The sequence below is a fragment of the Petaurus breviceps genome, unplaced genomic scaffold, assembly GCF_028583685.1.
Source record: "Petaurus breviceps papuanus isolate PSGF00001 unplaced genomic scaffold, PetGlider_PUasm1.0 77, whole genome shotgun sequence".
NCBI lineage: Eukaryota > Metazoa > Chordata > Mammalia > Diprotodontia > Petauridae > Petaurus > Petaurus breviceps.
Genome location: NW_027186492.1, coordinates 5,296,301 through 5,323,298, shown reverse-complemented (window position 1 = coordinate 5,323,298; position 26,998 = coordinate 5,296,301). Strand labels below are relative to the sequence as shown.

Genomic DNA, 26,998 nt, shown 5'->3' with positions numbered 1-26,998 from the left:
CCTCTAAAATTCTTTCCATGAGAAATTTCTAGGCAGGCATCATAATCTCCTTTTGGGAGTTAGTTACACCTAGGACAGTGAGTAGTGGTTTTCATGGGGGATAGTGGGAGTGCTTTGTTTCCCTATTGTGCTGAGAGTGCTTTGCTTCTAGTGAGAGGTTCCTCAGGCTCAGACACCCAGCCCCCAGCTATTTTGCAGGCTTAAAATAGACCTGCTGCTACTGGGCAAGGTCAGTGAGATCTATATCTGCTGCTGCTGCTACCAAACTGGGTTCTGCTATAGACCCCGTTTAGAAGATCCTGACTTCAGGCAGGGGCTAGGTCTATTTTAAGCCATAAGGCTCAGTGTGACAGCTGGGCAAGGAAAGCAAAGTCTGCTAAAAGTACAACTTCCCCAGTTCCAGAAATCTAAGAGGCAGCTCCGGTGTAAAAAATGACCACCCCAGCAATGGAAAACATCCTGAAATTAACAAACTAAATAATTAAATACCTACTCACTTCCCTAGCTGCTACTTTTACACATCAGGCAGGATTAAGTAACCACATATTTCTAAGACTGGTGTTAATCCACTTGAGAGGGATGAAATATATTTTAGAAAACATCATCTCAGGGGATGCTGCCAAAAAGCTTTTAAGCATTGTGTGCTATGTAAATAAATAGGACAGAAGAAAACCAGAACAATGAATCTGCCTTTTGGGGTCTGGAAAAAGGTGCCACCTCTTACCATACTTCTGTGATCCAGCAAAGAAAGAACGCGTCAATACAAAAGGTCTCTCCTCTCCTTTAGACCGCTGGATCAGTCCTTCAGCTGTAGCCATTTGCTGAAAAGGCAAAGGAGAAAAACTAGCAAAGAGGCCTCCTAATTCTAGAAGAGTGAGAGTTGTTTTCGCCATCTAACTCTTTAGCAAGAAAACTTCATTAATTTAGTTAATTTTTATCTTATTCCCTGGATGAAAAGCACTGCTGTGCATAATAGCAGCGAATAGACCAAATGTAAGAAAAATAAACCTCTGTTTTTAGCACAGTGCTGAGCACGTAGTAGGCACTTAAAAATGTTTATTGAATTGAATTAAATTGAGAATGGGAAATACTACAGTAAAGGTAGATAGCTCTGGAGAACAAGTGATTTTTTTCAAATTCCCATCACTCAGCAAGTGTCCACAATCAAGCAGTTGTCATTGACATGACGAAAAGAGCATATACTCTCCTTTAAGAAACCCATGATCAGGGGTGATGAGGTGGTGCAGTGAATAGAGCACTGGCCCTGGAGTTAGGAGGATCTGAGTTCAAATCTGATCTCAGACACTTAACATAAAAACTATCTGTGTGACCTTGGGCAAGTCACTGGACTCCAATTGCCCTGACCTCCCCCTCCAAAAAGCAAAAACAAAAAAACCTATGATCAAAATGGTTTTGTTTTGTTTTTTTTTTGCTTTTTAGAGGGGGGAAAGCAGGGCAATTGGGGTAAAGTGACTTGCCCAAGGTCACATGGCTAGTGTTAAGTGTCTGAGGCCGGATTTGAGCTCAGGTCCTCCTGATTCCAGGGCCGGTGCTCTATTCACTGCATCACCTAGCCACCCCCTCAAAATGTTTTATGTATAGTAAGAAATACTGATGTTTTATTGCTATTCTTAACATATTTTTATTTAACATTTTAAAATGTTAACATATTTTATATTTTTTAACATTTAACATTAACTTAACTTTATTCAGAAAAACCCTATGAGGTAGATAGTGTTAACCATTATTATCCCCATTTTACAAATGAAGAAACTGAGTATGATATGCCAGTTGTCACACAACTACTTGAATCCAAGTTTCTTGACTTTAAATTGAATACGCTTTCCATTGTACCCTGGTGCTTCTCTCAAAGTGAGAGAGGGATCAAAAATGGACCTAGACAAAATTTCATTTAAGTCTGTACTAATGGAATTATCTGCTTTGCTAATTAAAATGGTTTACTCTTGGCTATTTTAATGAATTTGTATTTTTGATCCTTTAAAAAGGTGGAAGAAGCTTCCATGCTTTTTTTCAAATATACCCATGACATATGGCTTACTTCTTGGGCTGACTTTTATGCTACCATGCCACCTTGTGGCTGCAAGCCTAAATTACAGAATCAGCTCTGGAGAGTAAACAAGAATTTATTAAGTACCTACTATGAGCCTACTACTATGAACTACTTCTGTGCTAAGAGCTGAAGATACAAAGAAAGGCAAATAAATAAATAAAAAAAACCCAAACAAACCAGTCTCCACTCTCAAGGAACTAACACAAACAAGATAAATATAGGATAAATTGGGCAGCTAAGATGGTACAGTGGATAGAGTGCTGGATAGACTCATCTTCCTCAGTTCCAGGAAGTTCCTCAGTTCCTTAGGTTTCAGACACTAACTACCTGTATGTCCCTGGGCAAGTCACTTAACCTTGTTTGCCTCAGTCTCCTCGTCTGTAAAATGAGCTGGAGAAGGAAATGGAGAACCACTACAGGATCTTTGCAAAAACAAAACCCAAATGGGGTCACAAAGAGTCAGACATGACTGAAACAACTTAGCAACTACAAAACAGGATAACTTAGAGATCATCAACAGAGGGAAGACACTAAGATTAAGGCGGACTGGGAAAGGTTTCTTGCAGAAGGTGGGGCTTTCATTGAGACATGAAGGGAGCCAGGGAAGTCAAGAGCCAAAGATGAGGAGTCGGGAGAGGTCCAAGGGTGGGTGGCGCTAGTGAAAACACTCAAAGTCAGGAGATGGAGTGTCTTGTGTGACGAATGGCAAGGAGGCCACTGTCACTGAATCACAAAGTATGTGCAGAGGAGTAAGATGTAAGAACATTGGGAAGGTGGGAGGGGAGACAAGATATTGAGGCAGTTACAAGGTGAAGAGTTTTCCAATGAAAAGCAGTGTTTCTTCTTCTCTTCTGTACATCTTACCTGGTAAAAGCCATATATGTTGTGAAGGTCTCTGTGTTCCCAACTGCCGTAATGAATAGCATTCTTCTCCATGGTCTGCTCTGGCCCTCTAAAGACAGAGGGCTCATTCATATCATTCCATACAAAGAGGATATCAGTAGAACCCTAGGAAGTAATAGTCACAGCCACAAAAACACAAGGAGTGATGGTGATGGAGATGGAGATAAAAAGCAATGATACAGAAGGTTTAGTGCCTATCAAATCTAAACTTAAAATACTTTCATTTTTACTGCTTATCTTTAGATAAATACTTAATTGCAGGGGGTTCCTAACCCTTTTTGTGTCATGGATCCTCTTGGACGGTCTTGTGAGGCCTACACACCCTGTCTCAGAATAATGGTTTAAAAAATTCATAATTGGGGGTGGTTAGGTGTCGCAGTGAATAGAGCACTGACCCTGGAGTTAGGAGGACCTGAGTTCAAATCTGACCTCAGACACTTAACACTTACTAGCCTTGTGACCTTGGGCAAGTCACTTAATCCCAACTGCCCTGTCTTCCCCCCTCCAAAAAGCAAAAAAAAAAAAAAATTCATAATTGAAGCAAATGCTGTTTCAATTAATGAAACTAAATAAAAATATGAAATGAAAATAAAGTTGTAAGTTTTTTTTTCCAGTTCAAGTTCACAGAACCCTGAAATCCATGGATCCCAGGTTAAGAACCCCTGCTGTACTGGGAAAATCATATTCCAGGTTAAATTATGTCTTCTATATGCTTACCTGTTAGTATATCAAAAGCTATCTAGTTATAGCCATTTTAGAAGGAGAAAGCCTCATGCTATTAGATATAAAATACTGCATATTCTTGAGTAAAGCTGAAAACAACTAATTGAGGAAACTCATTGTGAATTCATAACACAATTGTTCTTCTACGTATTGAATTCCTGCAACCTGACCCCCAACCATATGTCTTGGTTTGCCCTCTTGGTCTCTTGTTTTTTTTTAATATTTATTTTTCCCCAATTACACATAAAAATCATTTTTAGCATTCTTTTTAAATTTTGAGTTCTAGATTCGTTCCCTCTTCTTCTCTCCCTCCTCCCTGAGATAGCAAACATTGTGATATAGCTTATATATGCATAATCATGTAAAACATATTTCCATATTTGTCATTTTGTGGAAGACTAGAATAAAAATTAAAAAAAGAAAGAAAGTGAAAGTCTGTGGTGAGACTTCATCAATTCTTTCTATAGAGACAGATAGAATTTTTTCATCTTGAGTCCTCTGGGATTGTTTTGAATCAATGTATTACTGAGAATAACTAAGTCTTTCATAGTTGTTCATTGTACAATATTGCTGTTACTATGAACAATGTTCTCCTGGTTCTGTTCACTTCCCTTCATGTAAGTCTTTCCAGGTTTTTCTGAAATCATCCTGCTTGTCATTTCTTATAACATTTCTGTATTCCACTACAATCATAACACCACTTGTTCAGACATCCCCAATTGATAAGCATCTCTTCAGTTTCCAATTCTTAGCCAGCACAAAAAGAGCTGGTATAAACACCCCTGTACATCAGCTTCTGTTTTTGCTTCTTGCTTTTTTTTCTGTAAGCACCACTTTTCACCTATGGTCCTCAGCTCAGCAATCCACCTTTGGTTATTTATTGGTTATTGGTTATTATATATATATTTGGTTATTTGGTTATTAACTCTGATTGATCGCACAATGCTTCTACTCCAAACCACACATGAGGCCTTCCTTTATTTCCCCAAACAGGGAGGCTTCACCCTACACCATGAAACCTGCTCAGCTCGAGTCTATGCCTGGGCTAAGGGGAAATGAACGTCAATGATGTATTTACTGTGCATTTCAATTCAATTCAATAACACTCACTAGGCACCCACTATGAGCTAACATTGTGGTAGGCCCTGGGATATATAAGGTTGAAAAATGACAGAATCTCTGACCTTAAGTAGCTTACTATTAAATGAGTAGGGGTGGAATAGGATGGGGATATGACATTACCTATGTGATATTGATAAAATTACTTAACCTCTCTGGGCCTCAGTTTCCTCAGCTGCAAAATGAATGGATTGAACTAGATAATTTCTATGTCACTTCTAAGTCCTGTAAACATGTACAAAAATTAGTATGACATAAGGTAAGATGTAATAAGAACAAAGTAGAAATTAAGACATATATGTTCTCTACCAATATTATTGATTAAGAATCTGCTATATGATGTAACTAGGGAGGGAGAAAAGAGAATACAAACTTACCTGATATTCAGAGAAGGCGAGAAGACCTGAATACCATTCTCGTACCTGGGGGTTTGTGAAATCCAGATAAGAAGAAGTCCCTGTAGGAAGAGAACATCAGGCAGTACGCTAAGAGCAACAGTCGTTCCCAAGGAGGACACAGACTGAGACGTGCTCGGGAAAAGCCCATTGATAGAGCCCTCCTGTGCCGTGTGTCAGAGCATTCACGGCCAAAGGAGAATTTTGGGTAAGAAGCAAACATGACTGAAGTGAATGTTGGATCTCAGTGACAGTCCCCGGGCTCTGGAGGCACTGCATTTCTAGGGAACATCACCGAATAGTGGGTATTCTTGGCAAGTGACACCTAGATGCATTTCGGTATAGAGAGACAGTGTAGGGGCGGCTAGCTGGCGCAGTGAATAGAGCACCAGCCCTGGAGTAAGGAGGACCTGAGTTCAAATATGGCCTCAGACACTTAACACAAAAACTAGTCGTGTAACCTTGGGCAAGTCACTTAACCCCAATTGCCCTACCTTTCCCTCTCCAAAAAAAAAACCAAACCACATGAAAGATAGTGTAGTATGGTGTGGGGCAGGTGACAGAATGCCAGGCCTGGAGTCAGAAAGACCTGAGTTCAAATGTAGCTTCAGACACTTACTAGCTATGTGACCCATGGCAAGTCATTTAACCCTGTTTGCCTTAGTTTCCTTAATTGTAAAATGGATTAGAAAAGAAAATGGCAAACCACTCCAGCGTCTTTGCCAAGGAAAACCCTAAACAGGGTCACCAAGAGTTAAACATGGTTGAGGAGCAAGAAGTGTGGTGAATAGGGTACAAGCCTTAGAGGCAGAAAGACCCAGGCTTGACTCCTACTTTAGACAGTTCTATGGGCCTAAGTAAATCAGTTATCACATTTATTTGTGTATATTTAATGTGTATTTATCATATGTAAAATGGGGATAATAATAATTGTAGTAGTTAAATGATAGGTTTGTTTGCATGGATCTGATGAGATAAAGTACATAAAGTGATTCACAAAGCTCAAAGTATTATATAGTATATAAATTATTATATAAACTATTGTTATCTTATTCAATGGAGTTCAGACAGAAAGTTCTGGGACAATGCACTCTTTGGCCATTATTCTTTTATATTTAATGTGTTATTAATAAAATAACTGTTTATGTAGTTGAATAAAAATATTACGATGTAAATTCATCTTCTGTAGGCTCCTGGGAAGTATCTTCATTAAAACTCTAGTAGCAGATAGGATGACAGAGATGATATAGACCTTGTCCCGTTTATTTTGTTGCTATTTAGTCACATCTAACTTTTAGTGACCTTATTTGGGGTTTTCTTGACAGAGATACTAGAGCAGTTTGCCATTTTCTTCTTTAGCTCATTTTACAGATGAGGAACTGAAGCAACGAGGGTTAAGTGACTTGCCCAAGGTCATACAGCTAGGGAGTGTCTGAAGTTAGATTTGAACTTAGGTCCTTCTGACTCCAGGCCCAGGGCTCTATCTACTACATCATTCTGTTTCTACATGATTTTAATTAGTATTATTTTGGGAAGTTTCCTTATCCCTCTGAGCCCATTTTCTATCTGTAAAATTAGAGAGTGAGTCCTGATGGCCCTTTGAGCCCCATGATCCCATGATCTCATTCTTTTTATCTTTATGATTTGTATTATTATTGTTCTGTTACAATGTTCAGTAACATTGGGTAAAAACATCAGAGTAATAGACAAATAAAATGTTAACTTACCAGGCCAACATATACCCTCAAAGTCTCCACCTTTGTTATTTTTCACAAAGTAGCCCTTGTCTTTTGCCTGAGAGTACAGTGAGTACTTGGGATCAACCTTAATATGGGGATCAGAAATGACCACAACCTGTTGATACAAAAAGATTTGAATATCTGGTTAATATTAGACACACCATGTTTATAAATGGGGACTGAGGAGTTTACTAGCACCTTGGGTTTCTGGACTTATTGGCTTATGTCCTCTCATAAAAACTTTCATAAATGTCTTATGCTACTGGTAGAGAAGGTTTCAAAACCGGAAACTGACTGCTTTTGAGCTTAGCAGAAGTGGTTACTGAATTCTGTCTTTCACATGCTTTATGGTATGGCTCAAGAGGAGAAAGTGAAGCTAGTGACCTTGCACAGCCCCTCCTCACTCAAAGCAGTCAACCGCAAGTCATGTCATCATTTCCCTGATGCCATGGTACTCTTTGAAAATGAAAGACAAACACAATCTGTGTGGGTATGGCTCGAAGAGGGAGCTGACCTCCACCAGGGAAGCAGTTTTAAAAACAGAGGAGTTAGAATCCCTGACAATCTTAGGAACTTGTCTGGGGAAGATAATTTTCTCTTTACCATTCTTTTTTTATTCTTCTTTTCTTTGTCTTTCTTTCTCTTTGTTATCATAGTTTTAATATTTTTTACAGAATTCTATAATTTCTTCCTTGACAATTTTTTTCTCTGTGTTTTCCCCCATGACATGTGTAAATTTAAAACTTGTAAAAATTTAAAGTTTAAATTAAACATTTTAAAATTTTAAATTAAACAATTTTTAAAAATTAACTTAAAAAATAAATTTAGAAAGTGTGTTTTAGATTTTTTAAAAGGTGTGAAAAGGTGGTTTTGCTTACCTTGCGTTTTTTGCTCTTGATCAGCTCTTGCATTCTCTTAGGATTTGGAAATTTCTTTTTGTCCCATGTGAAGTACCGTTTGCCCTCAGTATGTTCTATATCCAGCCATATGACATCATAAGGAATATCATGGTCATCAAACCCAGCATCCACAGCCTTGACATCTTGTTCACTATCATAGTTCCAACGACACTGATGGTACCCCAAAGAGAAGAGTGGAGGTAGGGCTTGGGTGCCTATTATAAAAGAGGATGGGAATAATCAAGTCAAGAAATATAATCATCAACCTCAAAAAACATTTATCAATCACCTGTATGCATGAAACCCGATTCTCAACCTTACTTGCTGACTTTATCTACACAGAGAAAGAAAAGGGTCAATCAGCCCAATCAGAACCTTCATTAGCATTCCCTGTGTCTACCAATATGGAGAAATAAGGCAAATCACGGGATACAGCAAACCATTTTTTCTCCAAGGCTATGGGATCTACTGTGAATACAGTTTCTTATTTGTTTACAACCTGATTTCATTTATGTAAGAACTAGTTTTTCAGACGCCAGACTAATTTTTTTCTTTTGTTTTTTTTTGGGGGGGAGGCAGAGCAACTGGGGTTAAGTGTCTTGCCCAAGGTCACATGGCTAGTAAGTGTTAAGTTTCTGAGGCCAGATTTGAACTCAGGTCCTCCTGACTCCAGGGCTGGTGCTCTATTCACTGCACCACCTAGCTGCCCCAAAAATCATTTTTAATATATGTAGCCCACATCTCTTTTAAGTTTCCTAACAATTCTTATTGATGGAACTGTTCACATTCACACACATATTCTGTGCATACTTATCCATATACCTGTACATATATTTACATTAAACTACACATGCATGTACGGGACATTGGTATATACAGGCTGCAATACACAATAAGGAACAATGATGAAGCTGTCAAAATACTATTAGGAAACACCCAGTTTTCCAGAGCTAAGGCCCAGGAAGCAATATGTGGCCTGAGCGTGGCATAATGACAATACCCTGTGCTTGTAACTGCCAAGTGAACCAAATTGGGTACCTTACTGTTGCTCAAGAGCAAAAAGTCCCGGTCACGCTAACCCTGGTTCTTTGTCCTGCTGAAGAATCACGAGGTTCAGTGCCGCTAATGACCTGGACACTGTTCACTCAAGATCCAAGAATGCCTGTGTTGCTGTCCATGCTTAAAAATCCTGCTCTGGCCACATGTGGGTGAGCCCCCTTAGGAAGGAGAATTTACTTGCAAGCTGTTTCCCTCACGTGAAATTAAACTTCTGTTTGATTCCTGACTCTCCTGTCTCTAGCCTGCTCTGTTTGGCTCTGGCCATCCATAGGTTAGAAGCCGGTTCAATCCGGCTGACAAAGTATATGTCATCAAAGAAATGTATGACTGAAAAATTACATGGAGTGGTCATGTGTTGAGAATAAGGAATGATTGATGGGCAGTCCCTATGCTCAAGTAAGGAAGGCTACCAACTCTCTGGGCAAGCCCCCTGGGGCAACCTTTATGGGAGTCTATGAACAAGAGTCATACAGGATAGGCCAGCAGGGATGGCTTGTGACCTGTATCACTGAAGTAAATGGCTATATCAATGAGATTACAAATTCATTTGAGGATTAAGCATACATACAGGCACAATTACATACCTATGCAATTGTGTAAATTTATAGATACATATGTGCATATATAAAGATATATGATATATTTGCCTCCTATAATTATATGTTGTAATTAATTATATATTAATATTTTAATACATTCATCACACATATGTGCAGTTATTTGCCTTTTGATTTCCAGATGAAACCTCTTCAGAATTGGACAATCTAAACTTGAAGCTATTTAAGAAAGGCAACAGTAGATGTTGAATGAAGAGTTTTATTGGTATGCAAAGAAGCATCCTGCTGCTAAGGTATCAGTAAAGAATTAAGACAAGGGTGTTTTAGAGCAGTACTTCTTAAACTGTGGGTTGTGACCCCATATGGGGTCTTGCCAAATTTGGCAACAAAAAAGGTTTCTGAACATGCGACAACCAAAAATTAATTAAAAACCAAATGTGTGATGAATCTGAGGTGTTTCTGGCAGCATTTGCCCCTGCTATATCATGCAGTTTACTGCAGCCTTGGTTCTGAACGCAAAGCATGCACACCTTGCACTGGGCATGCCATGAGGCCAACAAATGCCACCCCACCACTAAAAGAGGTCTTGAGTGGAAAAAGTTTAAGAAGCTCTGTTTTAGAGTACAAGAGGGTTCAGGCAGCACCTAATATTGACCATGGAGAATTCCCCTCAGACACTGCCCACAAGGGCCAGGCTGTCAAAAGCAACTAAATTGAGTAATAGTAGACAGAAGCGGCACTTTTTGCTGAAATATTGAAGAGAGCCAGATAACTGGAAGTGACTTAATGTACTCTAGATTAAACTGGCCTATACTTGTAGGGCAAAAAATGTGTTTTGAAAGTCTGAAGAGTGAGTGCAAAGGAAAATCTGGTTGAAGGCACAGTGGTGGTTGTGGCACCCTTAGGATTTGATCCTGGGTCTCCTCTTGTGGTATGTAAGGCTATTTATACATGTGGGATAGGCCAGGGTTACAGCTTATAGACACTAGGGTATGGTATTGACCCATAATGCGGTGGCTAGGTGGTGCAGTGAACAAAGCACAGGCCCTGGAGTCAGGAAGACCTGATACTGGACACACTTAGGCTGTGTGACTTTGGGCAAGTCACTTAACCCCAATTGCCTTGCCTTCCCCCCCTCCAAAAAAAAAAAAGAAAAGAATTCACCCATAATATATCTCACCACAGTAAAGTGATGGCACCAGAATCAGGAGGACCTGAGTTCGGTTCTGGCCTCAGACACTTAACACCCACACAAAAAAACTAACCGTGTAACCTCGGGCAAGTTACTTAACCCCAATTGCCCTCCAAAAGGCAATATATATATATATATATATATATATAATAAAAATATAAAAAAATATATATATATATATACCTCACCACAGGGCAAGAGAAGATGAAAGCTGTGGTCACACCCAGTCTAGGGCTGCCTTTCTGAATTACATCAGCTCGATTCATTCCTGATTTTTTCCTTCTGCCCAGAAGTGGACACCAGAACTTTGTGCTTGACACAAGGGAGTTCAGGGTATACCATGTTTTTATTTTTTTCCTATGATCTTTATAAGGGTTCAATTTCTTTTCAAAAAACATTTGATCAAATTAATATTTATTAGATCAAAGAATAGGAAAAGGTCTCAAGACATTTATCCTAATACCAAAAGATATCACTTATGCTCCATCAAAAATATCATTATTGAGTTTCATTAACTCCTGCTAATCTAACCCAGATGTTGAGTAAAAGAGGGGTTCCACACTGACCTGATTCCATTGGGTAAGTTGCTTATTATTTGGAATTTGATTTATCCTCATTAAAAATGGGAAGTAGGGGCAACTACTCTATCCGTACTATAACTATATATATATATATATATGTAAATATAAAGCACTGGTTGGAGTCAGAAGGGCATGAGTTCATGTCTGACCTCAGACACTAACTGGCTGTGTGACCATAGGCAAGTCACTTAACCATCATTTCCTCCAAAAATAAAAAACAACAACAAAAAAGGGGAAGTAGGGATATGTTGATTTACTAATGAACCTATTAAACTAATATAGACTAATAATTCAATATTTTAATCACTCACATCTTTAAATTTCAATAAGTGTAATATGTCTAGTATGAAATTACATTTCAATGAAGATCATAATAAGGGCAAGGTTGGGATAATGATCATTTGAGAAAACATCAGACTAAGTCTAGTAGCTAAAAGAACATCAAAAGTAGGGGGATTTTTAGGGATTTAGGATTGAAGCAGAGCCAGAGGTCCAAGATGATTTTTAACTTAGCTGAATAAGCGCAAGGCTCACTCTAGGAGAGGGAGAATGAGAACTCCTTAAAGGGTGGGATTATATCTTTTATATATTCTGTATGGTAATTCATGGGCAGCTAGGTGACACAGTGCATAGAGTGCAGGGCCTGGAGTCAGGAAAAGCTGAGTTCAAATCCAGTCTCAGACACATACTAGCTGTGTGACCCTGGGTTTAACCCTGTTTGCCTCAGTTTCCTCATCTGTAAAATGAGCTGAAGAAGGAAATGGCAAACCACTTCATTATCTTTGCCAAGAAAAGCCAAAATGGGTCATTAAGAGTAGGACATGACTGAAAAAATCTAAAACAAAAAAAATGGTAATTCATAAACATTACATTTGTTAGTAGAAGAGGGAAGGAAGAGGGACTACTGCCCATAATTCCAGGGATGTAAATGAATTAGAGGTCATCCCTAGTTTACCCAAGTACCTGTAAGTGCTGAATACTGTCTGAAGACTGCAGCCGGGGTTGGTCCCATTAACAGAAAAACATCAATGATTCCACTCTCTGACATCCAACGGACATCAGTCCGAGCCCTAACTTTCTGCTTCGCCAAAACTGAGCCTTTTGGAGATGACGTATGCTGGAAAAAGAACCAAGTGAAACTCTGAAAAGCTTTTTAAAACACCTCTTAAAAAGCACAAATCCATCAGGATGGACAAGACCTACCAACCCAAACACAAGCAACTGTCAGCTTCTTTAGTGGCTACCATGAACATTTTTATACTGACCTCTAATCCAAGGCTCCTTAACCTGGTGTTTGTGAATTTGTTATTTTTTTTAAGTATGTTGATCAGGGTATTTCAATAAAATTGCTTTCCTTTGCATCCCATGTATTTTATTTTATGAATTTTAAAATGTTATTTCTGGTTTCACTAGATTGCCAAAGGGGTCTATGATATAAAGAAAGGTTACTCCCTCCCCCAATCCCTCTTGAACTGCCTTAGTTGAATGTATATAAGGAAGCATTAATAGTGTCCACTACAATGACAATAACTGTTACTATAGAGAAATAATTTTGCTAATGAATAGCTCAGTGACATAGAAGGCAGAGTGCTGGACTTGAGGCCAAGAAGACTTAAGTACAAATCTAGCCTCAGATACTTACTAGCTATGTGACTCTGGCCTGCTCTCAGTTTCAGTTTCCTCATCTGCAAAATGGGGATAATTGCACTTACTCCACAGGGTTGTTGTTGTGAGGATCAAATGAGATAATGCATGTAAAGTATATTGCAAAACTTAAAATGCTAGCTATTATAATGAATATTACTCAGCCAATCTCAAAGGGAGTCATTATCCAAAACTTACTTCTATCGTAGGTTGTGTGTTGAGTTCCACCAGTGTCTCTGAGGCATTCAACCAGAAAATTCCCACAGTTCTGTCTGGTTTGTGTGCTAGGAGATAGGGTATAGAACCATAGATACCCAATTTGTCATGTAGCTTATACCCATAGACATCCAGGTTGTAAAGTCGGTAAGCCTCAGCATCACTGAAATAAACACAGTCACAGATTTATTAGTGATGAATGGAATATCCTCAGTTCCCAACCATGTTACTCATATTTTAAGGCCAAAATCCAAACCCACTTTCTTTATAGGAGCCTACCCTGATTACTAGCAGTATAAGGGATCTCTTCCTCTACATACCCAGAGCATTCACTATTTATAACCCTCATTTGGCACTTCTCATTACTGCCTTATTTTAGAAGTTACCTTCTCTCTCTCATTATATTATTATATTAATTTTAAATATATGATATATTCTCTCTATATACACACATACATACATACATACATACACATACATATACATGGAGAGAAAGACTGGGAGGGAAAAGGTAACTTGTAAGACAAAGTAGTAATGATAGATGCCGAATCGGTGTTATAAATAGTAAAATGCTCTAGGAATTAAAAATACACACACACATATACTAAGGTTATGTATATATATGTATGTGTGTATACACACAATCTATATACACATGTATTCGTATACATGTGTCTCTGTGTATATATGTTGCATACATACATAGTTATGCATATGTATGCATGTATTTATGTCTTGTAATTAGATTATAAATTCCTTGAGAGCAAAGACAACATTGAATAATTCTTTGCATCTGTTTTGTCAGTTGGCATAGTACCCTGCCAATAGTAGATGAATGACAAATATTTAACTAGTAGTAGCGGTAGTAGCTTTACAGTTTACAAATATCCCATCTGACCTTAAAGCAAACCTCTAAAGGGAACCCCATTTAACAAATGAGAAAACTGAGGCTCCTAGAAGTTAATTGGCTTGCCTAAGGTCACACAGCTAGTAGGTGACAGAACCAGAGCTTGACCTTAGTTTTTCTGACTCCAAATCTAGTGTTTGTTTTCATTATATAACAAGTTCTTGATTAGTGAATGATTATCCACAGGCCAAAACAGATAAATGACCCCCTTGCCAGGTATATTAAGTTCTGAGTGCAAAATGACCCCCACACAGGGTTCTAGGTGGATCAGAGGAGTCCTGTTTGGTAGCATGGCTCCTTGGTACCTCTTGTCCAAGATTTCTGATTGTCAGCATCACAATGTACCCAATAAACAATATCTCCTGGGCTGGACAGCCTGTAAGATTCTATTTCTACCCAGATAACTGGTTGTCTAGTTACCATAAAAGCTTTGTTTTCTCTATCATCCATTTACCAACGTTTTTAATTTGGAGTAATCACCTTCAGCCTCCCTTCTGACTTGTTCTTGGACTAAGTCCCCTGTCCTGACAGCATGTTTTATTTTAGAAGACCATTCAAGGGAGTCAGATGACTGAGCAACAGATTTCTCTTAGGTTTCAGTGATTTAATGTTCCCCAGGCAAAAATGGAGGAGGGAGAGAGATGGTGGGTTGGGAGATAGAACGGCTGTATTTATGTTAGCATTGGTTCAGAAATCTTAATAAGTCCTGGTCTTGAGAACTCTTCCCCAAACCAGAGGTGCCTCCCGAGGAAATCTTGCTTTCACTTTACCCAGTGTTTTTGAGCTGATGGGTCTCTGCATGCTGTGGTATCCCATAGAGGTGCTCGAAACCATGCAAGGAGAAGTCAAGGCCTATGGAGCTGGGGCCTGAAGAAACAAAACCCTAAATGAGTTGTTCCTCTCAACAGCACATTTTAAAATTGATGCACAGGAAGCTGAACCAGGGAAACAAAAAGCACAGGGAGACAATAAGAAAAATAAAAAGAATGACGACAGTAACAAAATGAAACTGAGTGTTCTGTAATCATAATGACCAAGTCTGGCCCTACCGATGAGAAAATGCATCTCCTTTGCTTCTTTAAACAGGCAAAGGACTAAAGATGTAAAACACTAAGGCCTAGACTGTCAGGCTTAGCTGATGTTTTGGTTAGTTTTGATGAATTGTTTTCCCCCCTCTCTTTTTTATTATGTTACAAACAATGGTTCACTGAGTAGAGGAGAGGGAAAACATATTTGGAAATGAAAGTGATGTAAAAAATACAGTACCTAAATAAAAATTTAAAAAGTAGATCTACAGTTGCCACATGAAAGATGTGGCAGTCTTGTCAATGGCCAGAGGTCTGGGATAGGGTAACCTTATATTATCTAATAACAAGCTCAAGTGCAGCTAGATGACATAGCGGATACAGTGTTAGCTTGGAGTCAGGAAAACTCTTCTTCGGGAGTTCAAATCCAGCCCCAGAAATGCAGTAGCTGTGTGAGCCTGGACAAGTCATTTAAACCTGGAGGCTGATACCTCCCTCTGCTCCTGATTAATCTCTAGCTCAGGGGAAGAAATGGAAGCTGAACAGTGCTGTGGGCAGCTAGATGGTGAAGTGGATGGAGAGTCAGGAAAACTCATGTTCCTGAGTTCAAATCTGGCCACAGACACTTCCTAGTTGTGTGACCCTGGGCAAGTCACTTAACCTTGTTTGCCTCAGTGTCCCCATCTGTAAAATGAGCTGGAGAAGGAAATGGCAAACCACTCCAGTATCTTTGCCAAGAAAACCCCAAATGGGGTCTCGAAGGGTTAGACATAACTGAAAAACAACTAAAATCAAGTGCGTTAGTCTAGAAACCAGAAGACATGACTCCTAGTTCCTAAACTGCTCATTTAGTCATTCATTTAACCCTTACTGAGCTAGAAAGGTAGATGAGTAAAAAGACAGGATCCTGGTCACTAATTAGCTGCATGATGTTAACCAACAATCCTTTAAGAAATAAACTTTTTTATGGGGCAACTAGGTGGCACAGTGAATAGAGCACCAGCCCTGGAGTTAGGAGGACCTGAGTTCAGATGTGACTTCAGACACTTAACGCTTACTAGCTGTGTGACCTTCGGCAAGTTACTTAACCCCAATTGCCCTGTCTTCTCTCTTCCAAAAAAAAAAAAAAGCAGAAAAATAACAATTTATGGGGCAGCTAGGTGGAGCAGTGAATACAACACCAGCCCTGGAGTCAGGAGGACCTGAGTTCAAATCTGATCTCAGACACTTAACACAAAAACTAGCTGTGTGACCTTGGGCAAGTCACTTAACCCCAACTGCCCTACAAAAAGCAAAAAAAAAAGAAAAGAAATTTTTTGTTTTGATTCTTTTGGATAGAAACATTTTAAAAATACGTTATATATTCCCCTGTCTTAGTAAACTGGATATGACTATATTTAGTATGACATCAGAGTAATCATTAAGATCAATTATTGTTGGGACTGGCCTAGATAAAGTGTTGTAGAGCTGTATCTGATTCTTTATGACCCCATTTTGGGTTTTCTCAGGAAAGATTATGAAGTGGTTTGTCATTTCCTTCTCCTGATCATTTTGCAGATGGGGAAACTGAGGGAACAAGGTTAAGTATCTTGCTGAGGATCACACAGCTAGTTAGTGTCTGAGGCAGGATTTGAACTCAGGAAGAGTTTTCCTGACTCCAGGCCCAGCACTCTATCCACTGTGCCCCCTAGATGAAATTTGCTCCTGAGTTGTTTCAGTTGGTTCTGATTCTTCAAGACCCCATTTGGGGTTTTCTCGGCAAAGATACTGGAGTGGTTTACCATCTCCTTCTCTGGCTCATTTTACAGAAGAGAAAACTAAGGCAAACTGGACTAAGCCAGGGTCAGGGAAGCACTATTTTAGGGTGCTTGGAAGGCTTTCCTACTCTCACCCTCACCCCAATAATCCTTTCATCTTACTGTTGATGCCTAAAATTCCTTAGGCTAAAGCAGATAAATGACCATCCTGCCAGGCACATGAAGTACTGAGTAGAAAGGGTTTGGAGTGAGTCAAAGCAGTCTTGTTGGGTGGGGAGAGTGAATTATATGCTCTACAATTGGTATATGGAATTCATAGTGAGGAATCTCCCTCTCCTAACTCATTCAAGGCTTAAATACAATACAAGGCTGTATTGCTCTGTAGATAAAGATGCACTGGATTGGGGATACTGTGAGGACCCCAGGGTAAACCCTGGAACTGGCTTTTTTCAATAAATCCATTATGATAGCTAGATTTCTAGTCTAGTTTGTTTCTCATAAAAGTAGAGTTGCAAATGCCTAACATCATCTGGAAGAACTCTAAGGAAAAAAGCAGCAATTCCCTTTGCTTTTTAGGGCATTGCTGGTAAAGAACATGAGCATTCAGTTGAATATCCACTTCAAGCTTCAAGGTCCTCTTTAGTTCTCATTTAGGGCCATAGACATTAGAACAGGAAGGGAGGGACACCAAGATCTACTGCTAGGTCTGTCATGGTATCTGTTACACTTTTCAAGGAAGGACTGAATTTTTCAGGACTGCATTTGAGGTATACAAGCTTCTACATCAACAATCCTTTAAAATATAGGATAAAATACACCCTCCCTCTGCTCTGATTTCTTATAGCACTGTGTTTCCCACTGATTCTGGCACTTACTGACATACTGACATTATGGCATTTGCTAAAGTCTACAAGCACATTTCTTGACTTTCATATAAGACTGTGAGCTCCTTGAAGGCAAGGACTGAGGTTTATAGTTAGATACTTCTCATTAAATCTGATATAGTGCTAGGATCACGGACAATGCTTAATAAATGTTTACCAAATAGGATGGTTTAGAGGCAGGAGATGGAAATCTGAGTGGTTGTTTTGGAGAAAGGCCCTTTTCTGTTTGCCCATATTGGTAGCTTAGTAACAAAAATGATGAATTGAACATCTGTTTAATTTTTAATGTGAAAAATTCACTGAAAATACTGTCAATTATTGCCAGGATTCCTTATCTGATTTATGAATAAACCTACCAATGAAAAAATAAGAAATAAAATTGAAGAAATTAAGCAGCTTGAGAGATATTGAGCTATACCATAAAGAAAAACACTATACCAATCTTGGTTTTACCATTGGCTTTGATATCCACAAATTTGCCAGATTTCTCTTTCCAAAGACCCAGATCATCTTGACTTTCCTGTACAAATAAAAGTATGAAAATTCATGTTATAAATTATAACAAATATTGTGATTCTTATAGCATACTTTAGATTTCAGGAAAATTTGGCTGAGAAAACAAGCTTATCTCTTAGGAAGATAATTAGTTTAAGACATCAACATATAATCAAGTCAAGCTAGTGATCAACAAAGTGACAGTGGTGTATAATTTGTAGCACATATTCAAGAATAGACATGATCTATCACATTTAAATACTGAACAAATTTTCAACCACAAGCCATCTAGGAACCATAGCTGACGTGATAAATAGTATATGAGCCAAATGTATGAAAATGCTTTGAAAGACATGAAGTATTTTATAAATGTATAATTATTATTTTCCCTTCTCCTCATTATATATTACTGTGGCAAACTAGAAATTTTACAGAGAGTAAGTTTTGGGTCAAATAACATAGCTCTCTTCTGGGATACCCCTTAGGAGAAAAATGTGTTTGGACTGAGCTAAGCTTATTAAAGACTTAGTACAAGGTTTCCAGAGGATTGGTTAGATCTTCTAAGGAAGCAAACAGATAGAAATCATACATGAAGGGATTGAGACCTGCACTCAGGGTTGTGTTGATACCTGCTCATACTAGCTTGTGAGAGGCAATTGCTAAATTTAAAGTGTGAGTATTTATGCCTTGGAAAGAGGCAAACATTACAGATCAGGGTTTGAATTATTGTTTGTTGATTGTATAGATTTAAGAAAGTAATGGAGGAAATGTTAATAATACAAAGTACACTTAAAAGTGCATCATGTGTACACCTCCCCACTCCACCCCACCCTACAAACTGGTTGTTAAACATTTACCAGTACACTCCTCCCTGTACTTTTGGAAGGAGAAGCAGTAACAATATCTAAATAAGGATATTTCTCCCTCCTCCTGGTAGCCATGGCTGCCGGCATTTTTGTTTAGTTGTTATTAGTCATATCTGACTCTTTGTGACTCCATTAGGGGTTTTCTTGGTAAAGATACTGGAGTGGTTTGCCATTTCCTTCTCTGGCTCATTTTACAGATGAGGAAACTGAGGCAAACAGGGTTAAGTGACTTGCCCAAGGTCACAAAACTAGTGGGTGTCTGACACCAAATTTGAACGCATGAAGATGAGTCTTCCTGACTCCAGGCTTGATGTTTTATCCACTGTGCCACTGCTAAGCCCTCATAAAGATGGGAATGTGCCCAACTTCCTATGAAAGCTGTAAATGGAGATCAGGTGCATCATTTTAGAACTTAGGCTACTATCTTGCATAATTTTACAATGGCCATCTCTCTCTCTCTTTTTAAATCATCAGGTATGTTTCTTTAAAATGATTTTTGTGTCCATTTCTGTTTTTTTAAAAGAAAAGTTTCCAGCAGACTGAGACTCTATCTTCATTAGCAGCTTTACAATATAATATACCTCATGAAATACTGTATTCCTAAAGGCTCTCAGCAGTTGGACCCCTTCCCCACCAAACACTGGGTGAGCAGGTTATGATAAGTAGGCAAGGATACCTTAGCTGTTTTTATGCCTTAGCATGACAATACAAAAATCCCTTTCCTCATACAAAACTGGTACTTTGATCATGGGAAGGCAGTTTAGCCAAGGCATGATAGGTGGGTGTAAGCTGTCCTCCCACTTGACCATTGTATTCCCTTAGTCTTCAAGAGAAGTAATAATTTAGCATAAAATTAGCATATAATTTACATATTGTTTGCCTCTTTTTATGGGCTAGAGGCAGCATGTCATTTGATAGAAAGTTGGCCTGGAAGACAGGGAGACCTGGATTCAAATCCTACCTCTGAAGTATATTATCCCTATTCTTCCTAGGGGTTCTGCTTTCCAGTAAGGTGCTGTATTCTTGGATAAAGAGTAGAATCCTGGGAATAAAAAGGAGAAATGCAAGGGCATCATGGTACCATCTACACATAGGAACCTATTTACCTAACTTCCTCATATATGCTCTTTTCTGATAATTATTAAAGGAGACAGAAATAAAATATATATATAGCTCAAGCCAAATTACCTGAGGAAGATCAGTGGACACATCTTTCTCACTTTCTGTGGAAGGTCTGTTTAAAAAAAAATTAAGAAAGTTGTTTTAGTTGTTCTAAATTTGAACATTTTAGGAAAGATCCTCCTGATTTCCTTTCAATTTTGAGATCCTAACAAGTCCTTGTTTAAATTTTTTCCTGCTAATTTACTTTAAAAATCATGTTGTTGTTGTTTTTTTGTGGGGCATGAAAGAAAGCTTTTGTTCCTGATGGTTTACATTTTTTCCCACATTTACTTAAATCTTTTTCAATTTATTTTTCTAAAATGGTAGAGAAGGATAGAAAATGATGAAGGCAGACTGTTGCCTTACTAACAGAGAGAGAGGCCCCAGGAGACTCTAGAATCTCTGGAGCTGTTGCCTGGGGTGAAGATTTCATTCTGGGAGAGCTCAGTAATTAGAGAAATGTGAATGGATGACACTTACTTTCTGCAAAAAGGGTCTTTATATTTTCTTACCAAGTCTTCAGAGAGACTCTCACTGCTAAGTAAAATCCACAGCCCACAGATAAAACATGTGGAGAAAAAGGATTAATTTTTTTTCTTCAATACTGAACTAAATGGTTAGAGAGAAAGACTAGAGAGCCAAAGAAAAATTCCCTTGGGATAAAAACTCTAGCAAACAAGGGCAAGTACTTGATCTGAGTAGGTAAATGTTATTCACAATTAAGTAGATTCTGGCTCTACCTTGAAGAGGTTATGTAAGAAAATACCTGTGTTTGGGAGGCATCTGCAAATGTTCAAAATATAGCTGGCCAATGGAATTGATGCTCAGCACGGGCTCTTCTTCAGAAGACAAATCTATTTTGAAGGGGTTTGCTGTGATGTGAACCTTCAGATGTCCTGAATCATCTTTTAGCACCAGAGTATCTGTATCCCCTGGGCATAGGGTCAGCCTAGAAAGAGAAATAACATAGTGAAAAGAAAAAAAAAACTTAACACACCTCTATGTGATGCACAACTGAATATGAACAAATGATTAATGAGAAAGGCTTTCATTTTATTTCATTTTAAATTTCATTTTATAGCTATTAAAGCTAATCATAAATTGCCTAGCAAACAGAGTCTTCTGCCCAATTGCAGAGGAAAGCATAATTCAGATCTTAATAAGGAAGGAAGATTGTAGGTACAAATGATAATACAGAAAATTTAAAATGACTGGACGTATAATTTGAGGTTGTATATACTAAAATGGAAAGAGGGCTAAACTTGAAGTCAGGAAGACCTAGATTTGATTTCTGCTACTGTTGGCAAGCCACCTTGCCTCTCTGATGAGCCTCAGTTTTATTTGGAAAATAGGTATAATAAACAAACACCTTCCTCACAGAGTTGCTGTGTGTGGTTCACATCAAAATGAATATAAAGCATTTTGTAAATATTAAAAGTGCTATATAATTATCAGCTATTATTATCATGACCTTATGTCACTGTTATATGTTATCAGTCTGCCTTCAAATATGTTAGTAATGGCTTGAATCATAAGCATAAATCTAAGGAAAAAAGTATTTAAAGATGCATCAGGATGTTCATAATAACCATCAAATACTAAGCACAGATCAGAACTCTATTGAATAAAATTTCCCAGCTGTGCAACTTTTACTGATGTAACCATTTTACTTCACAGAAATATTACAAAAATCTATATGGAGGGGGCGGCTAGGTGGTGCAGTGAATAGAGCACTGGCCCTGGAGTCAGAAGGACCTGAGTTCAAATCCGGCTTCAGAGACAACACAAAAACTAGCTGTGTGACCTTGGGCAAGTCACTTAACCCCAACTGCCCTCCAAAAAGCAAAAAAAAAAAAAATCTATATGAAAAAAATAGATAAGCATTCAATTATAGCAGAGCAGCTAAAGCAAATGTGAAAGGTGAGAAGCACTGAATTATTATCTCAGTTACTGAAATGGTTTCACATTTACTAACTGGAAATCATAAGGAAATAAGAATCTGTCACTCTTTGGTGCTAATTTTAAGGTGGTACTCCTAAACATTTGCCATTTTGCTGAAGATTTATATCCTGATAACGAATTATTGCAATTTATTGGACAATAAAGTTTGTGCTAGGATAACAAGACCTCAGCTTTGTTTTGGTCACAAAATTAATAGAAATAACAAATAGAATCTACTAATAGAAGATTACTACTAATAGAATCTACTAATGATAAGCAATATCTGTTTAGAGTCTTATACTTAGTTCATCTTTGACTCTTCCTTCTCATACTATGCAGGCTGGTCTTGTCAATTCTACTCTCATAACATCTCTCATAGTTATTGACTTCTCCCTCTATAGATATGGTTACTACCATTAACAAAATAACAAAGTAATTTGATAATGATAGCAAATAATAAAAAGTTATTGTTGCTGTTCAGTCATTTCTGACTCTCCATGACCTCATTTGGGGTTTTTTGACAGAGAAATTTGGAATGGTTTGCCACTGCCTTCTCCAGCTCTTTTTTTTTTTTTTAAGCAATTGGGGTTAAGTAACTTGCTCAAGGGTACACGGCCAGTTATTATTTCTGGGTGTGGTGCTGGGTATCTGAGCCCGGATTTGATCCAGGTCATCCCGACACTGGAGCCGGTGCTCTTACTCGCTGAGCCACCTGGCCGCCCCTAAGCAATTGGGGTTAAGTAACTTGCTCAAGGTTACACGGCCAGGTGTTTCTGGGTGGGTGCTAAGTGTCTGAGCCCGGGATTCGATCTCCAGGTGTTCTCAACACTGGAGCCGGTGCTCTTACTCGCTGTGCTACCTGGCCGCCCCCAGCTCTTTTTCTAAATGAGGAAACTGAAGCAAACTGGGTTAAATGACTTGCCTAGGGTCACACAGCTACTATGTGTCTGAGGTCACATTTGAACTCAGGAAGATGAGACTTCTTGAGTCCAGCCCTGGTACTCTGTCCACTGTACCAACTAGCAGCCTCTGTCATTTCTCCCTTGAACTATTGCAATAGCCTCCTAATTGGTCTCCTTCTTTCTCTCCTCTCAGGAATCCATTCTCAGACAGCTAACAGAACAATCTTCTTCAGGCCATATCATGGCTCACAAATCTTTTTATGGTCTCTAGTATAAACAGTCAACTAATCAAAAACCACTTTTTAAGGCACTGACTGTGTGCCAGGCATTATGTTAGGATAGGGGTTCTTAACCTGAGATTCATAAATGTTTTTTAATATTTTGATAACTGCATCCAAAGGTTTCACCATACTGCCAAAGGGGTCCATGATGCAATGTACTCTAGGTATCTAAAGACAAAAGACAGTCCCTTCTCAAGAGTTCACAGTCTATTGGCAGAAAACTAGGTACATACATTAAGTCTGACAGGGATTCAACTCATGGAGCCTGTGTGGGAATGGGTTTATATGGACTATCCCATAGAACGTGGGCTTAACTCTTCTGGCAACTTCCCAGGAATATGGAGGACACATGTAGTTTAACACCGAATGAGTTGGTACTTGGAATGACACAGCAAATCCTGGGTAATTCCTTGGTTGGCCCCCCTACTCCTAACCCCACTGGAAGTGGGGTAGGGTGCTATATCAGTTATAAAAGAGAAATAGCTTCCCCACATGGATATATAGCAAGTAACTCTGCATGGATAGGTGAGGAAGGGGGCTGGTGTCTTTATTCTACCCCATCCACATGGGAGCTATAGGCACATGGCAACTATGAGCACATGGCATGTAAAGCCTATGTCCTGTCTGGGAAAGACTAAGGCTGGTTCTCAGAGCTTCAGCTCTTTCTGCTTTGTGTATATTTGCCTGCTCAGAGGTGACTAAGCAGCGATCCCAAGATGTACATTTATAGCCTTGAAAGCTACCTTGTGAGTTCAAAAGGTCTATACTCCTGGTCTGATTTGCCAGAAGACACGTATGTGGAGGGAAGTTTTTGGACAATGCAGAGTTGAGGTTAAATGTAAAATCCAGCAATACCCCAAATTACTTTATATTTTGATGGTTTTAAGTCTCAGTCTCCTGTAATAATGATATACCAGGTCCCAGATAGCACAAATAATGAATTCTGTGATAGTCACATGATTTAAATTTGCACTCAATATTTCCATTGGGCTGGAACCAATAACCATATTTTGAATAAGTATAACTTTAACAGTGTGAATTTAAATACTTATGACCACTTTTCAGGATTGATTAATCACATTTATCAGGACCTGGCTATAGTTCTAGGTTATAATGGGTTTTCAGGGCAAAGCAATGTTTTGGTGTGTGTAGAAGAAAGAAACAGCTGTTTTATACCTGACATTGGTCACTGACTATCTTTCTGTCCACACTTTTCCACTGGGGAGACCTTAGTCACGAGCCAAAATCAAAGTTTTAATTATTTATCCTGGGGTATCACTGTAGGCAATATAAATATTAGTCTAAAAACGTGAGAAAAGGAGCCCAATCCTTATTTTAAGTAGTTAGGTTGAACCACTCTCCTTCCCCCAGAAATGAACATGGTCTTTGAGGGTGGGTGCAGAGTAGAAGGGGGGTCCTTAAGGCGGAGAGGTGAACATGACATAATCCTTCTTGTGCCCAACAGTGGGTCTTACTATTAGCTAAGTACTACAGAATATAGGGTATAGAAACTGAATTTATAATTCCACTGCTATAAGGAACTTCACGTGAGAGAACTCCATTCACCAATGTGGACTAATACCTCTTTCACAGTTTATAGTCTTAGAGAGATGACTAGAGGACTCAGTCAGTTCGTGTCAGAGGTAAGACTTCAAGGCTTCCTGGCTTTGTTGAATTTAATGTAAATTTAATGTAAAAAGAAACTAAATTGTTCCTTTTTGCTTTTGTGAGAATTTGTATTAATGGGAGGATATGACTATAAGGTAATCTTGTATTCTCTTAGCTGATATGATATAAAATCATATGAATAACAAAGATAATTAGGCATAATGGGACAGAGTAGCATTCCAAAATCTAGAGCTAAGGAACATTTCATGGACATATAAAAAATATTGTATTCCCCAAAGAATTTTTAAAACCTTCCTGGAACGATAGTTCAGAAGTTACTTGACTATAAAAATAGTTCTAGAAATCTAGAATAAAAATCCATGTGGTGGAACTCTTGATTCATATATAAGAATGTTTAAAAACCTATCAGTTTACCCACACAAATTACTAGCATGCTACATGGCTGGAATGCTCACTAATTTGAGTTTAGTGAATAAAATGCTTCTGTTACTGTTTGTTCTTGTGACAAGGCTGTTCACGTTTCCCAGTCTCCATTGTTTTTGGAGAATTAAGCAGTTGCTACATGCTATGCCTCTTTACTTTTTTTTTTTGTTGTTGTTGTCATTGTTCAGTTGTGCCTGATTCTTTGTGACCCCATTTGGGATTTTCTTGGCAGAGGTACTGGAGTGATTTGCCATTTCCTTCTCCAGCTCATTTTATAGAGGAGAAGACTGTGACAAACAAGGTTAAATGACTTGCCTGGGGTCACATAGCTAGGAAGTGTCTGAGACAGTTTTTGAACTTATGAAGATGAGTCTTCCTGATTCCAGGCTTAGTGCTCTATACACTCTGCCATTTAGCTGCACTAAGGCAAAGGACAGAAGGTGAATGATAAAAACAGCACGGGTAATTAGCAAACCAGCCTCTGAGAGTTGGCTAAGAATTAACAGTAGTCTCCAGATGCAAAAAAGATATTGCTAAGAAAGAACTTGACATGCATGAGATAGATCTACTGCTGGGAGCAGTAATAAAAGAAATAAAATGAGCATTTGTCTATGATACTCTCTTCCTTAACCTACCTTTTGGTGACTGGCTTCTGTATAAGGACATCAGAGACTTCATACCTTGGTTTCAAGGGAGCCATTTCATTGATTTTAAACCTGAAAATGTTTCCCTCAATTCCATAGACTTCGGCCAAGAGAGGAACCTGGGAACAAGTGGATAAACAGATTACCACATTATGACCAGGTCTAGTCATAATTATAATGGTAATCGGAATAATTGGTTAGGTCACTTCTGGCAGAGACAGCAATAACGATAGGGCAAAAAGCCCATCACCGTATATCTTCCTGAATATTCCTTCACAGGGGATTGGATGTACTTAGGTGAGTAGTTAGATTGGATGGCTTCCACCCCACTGAACAACTGATAAAAGCATCTGTGCATGCTCAAAGGAGAACTGTGTGTTTCCAGAAGCTAAGGACAAATTTAATTTTGCTGCTCCCGTCCCCAAAGTGGGTGAGTTTCAGCTGAATTTGAAGTAGAACCTGGGGGGTCATTTTGAACTGCTGATTCTTGGTGGGTGGGGTTTATGCACAGGGAAACACAGAGAAAGCTTGGATTAAACTAGGGGATAGAAATGGGGTGGAATTCAAAAGAAAATAAAAACCCTTTGCTTGGCCAGGGATATTCGAAAGTTCACGTGCTTGAAATGAGTTGGATCAAGGGTGTGCCGGTAAATGTTAACTAGATATTCAGGATAAAAAAGTACCTGATAAACTTTTAAGTTTAATCTGTATTATTAATATTTTCTCCATCGTTTTCTAAAATCTAGGCCAGAGACGTCAAACATGAGACACGAGAGTGGCAGTTGCCTACAACACTTCCAATTGCAGCCTGAAACAGATTACAGTTATCCCTTCCACATCTTGGGGGTCAGGGGAGTGATGTCCCTATGATCTGGAAAATCTGTGTAAAATATTTTGGCCCTTCCTTTATATAGAAGAAGCTGGGATTTTTTCCTTTCTTTTGTGGAGTGTTTACAGTACCTTATTGTAAAATTTGGTCATAGAC

The 26,998-nt window shown here is 38.6% G+C and overlaps 1 protein-coding gene and 1 long non-coding RNA gene across 6 annotated transcripts in view; one reads left to right on the top strand and one right to left on the bottom strand.

The window, feature by feature from the left end:
- Nucleotides 1-26,998, bottom strand: part of GANC (glucosidase alpha, neutral C) — a 55,309-nt gene that overhangs the window by 17,572 nt on the left and 10,739 nt on the right. For all 5 annotated transcript variants that reach the window (XM_069105825.1, XM_069105826.1, XM_069105828.1 and 2 more), the window contains 12 exons: nt 26,005-26,132; nt 20,960-21,142; nt 20,221-20,266; nt 18,125-18,191; nt 14,776-14,872; nt 13,081-13,261; nt 12,202-12,355; nt 7,829-8,064; nt 6,939-7,065; nt 5,194-5,273; nt 2,936-3,079; nt 725-821 (listed from right to left, as the gene is read on the bottom strand). In XM_069105825.1, coding sequence (XP_068961926.1) covers nt 725-821; nt 2,936-3,079; nt 5,194-5,273; nt 6,939-7,065; nt 7,829-8,064; nt 12,202-12,355; nt 13,081-13,261; nt 14,776-14,872; nt 18,125-18,191; nt 20,221-20,266; nt 20,960-21,142; nt 26,005-26,132 — 1,540 coding nt within the window. The remainder of the gene's footprint in view (nt 1-724; nt 822-2,935; nt 3,080-5,193; nt 5,274-6,938; nt 7,066-7,828; nt 8,065-12,201; nt 12,356-13,080; nt 13,262-14,775; nt 14,873-18,124; nt 18,192-20,220; nt 20,267-20,959; nt 21,143-26,004; nt 26,133-26,998) is intronic.
- Nucleotides 1-26,998, top strand: part of LOC138175438 (uncharacterized) — a 53,636-nt gene that overhangs the window by 23,189 nt on the left and 3,449 nt on the right. The window lies entirely within an intron of this gene.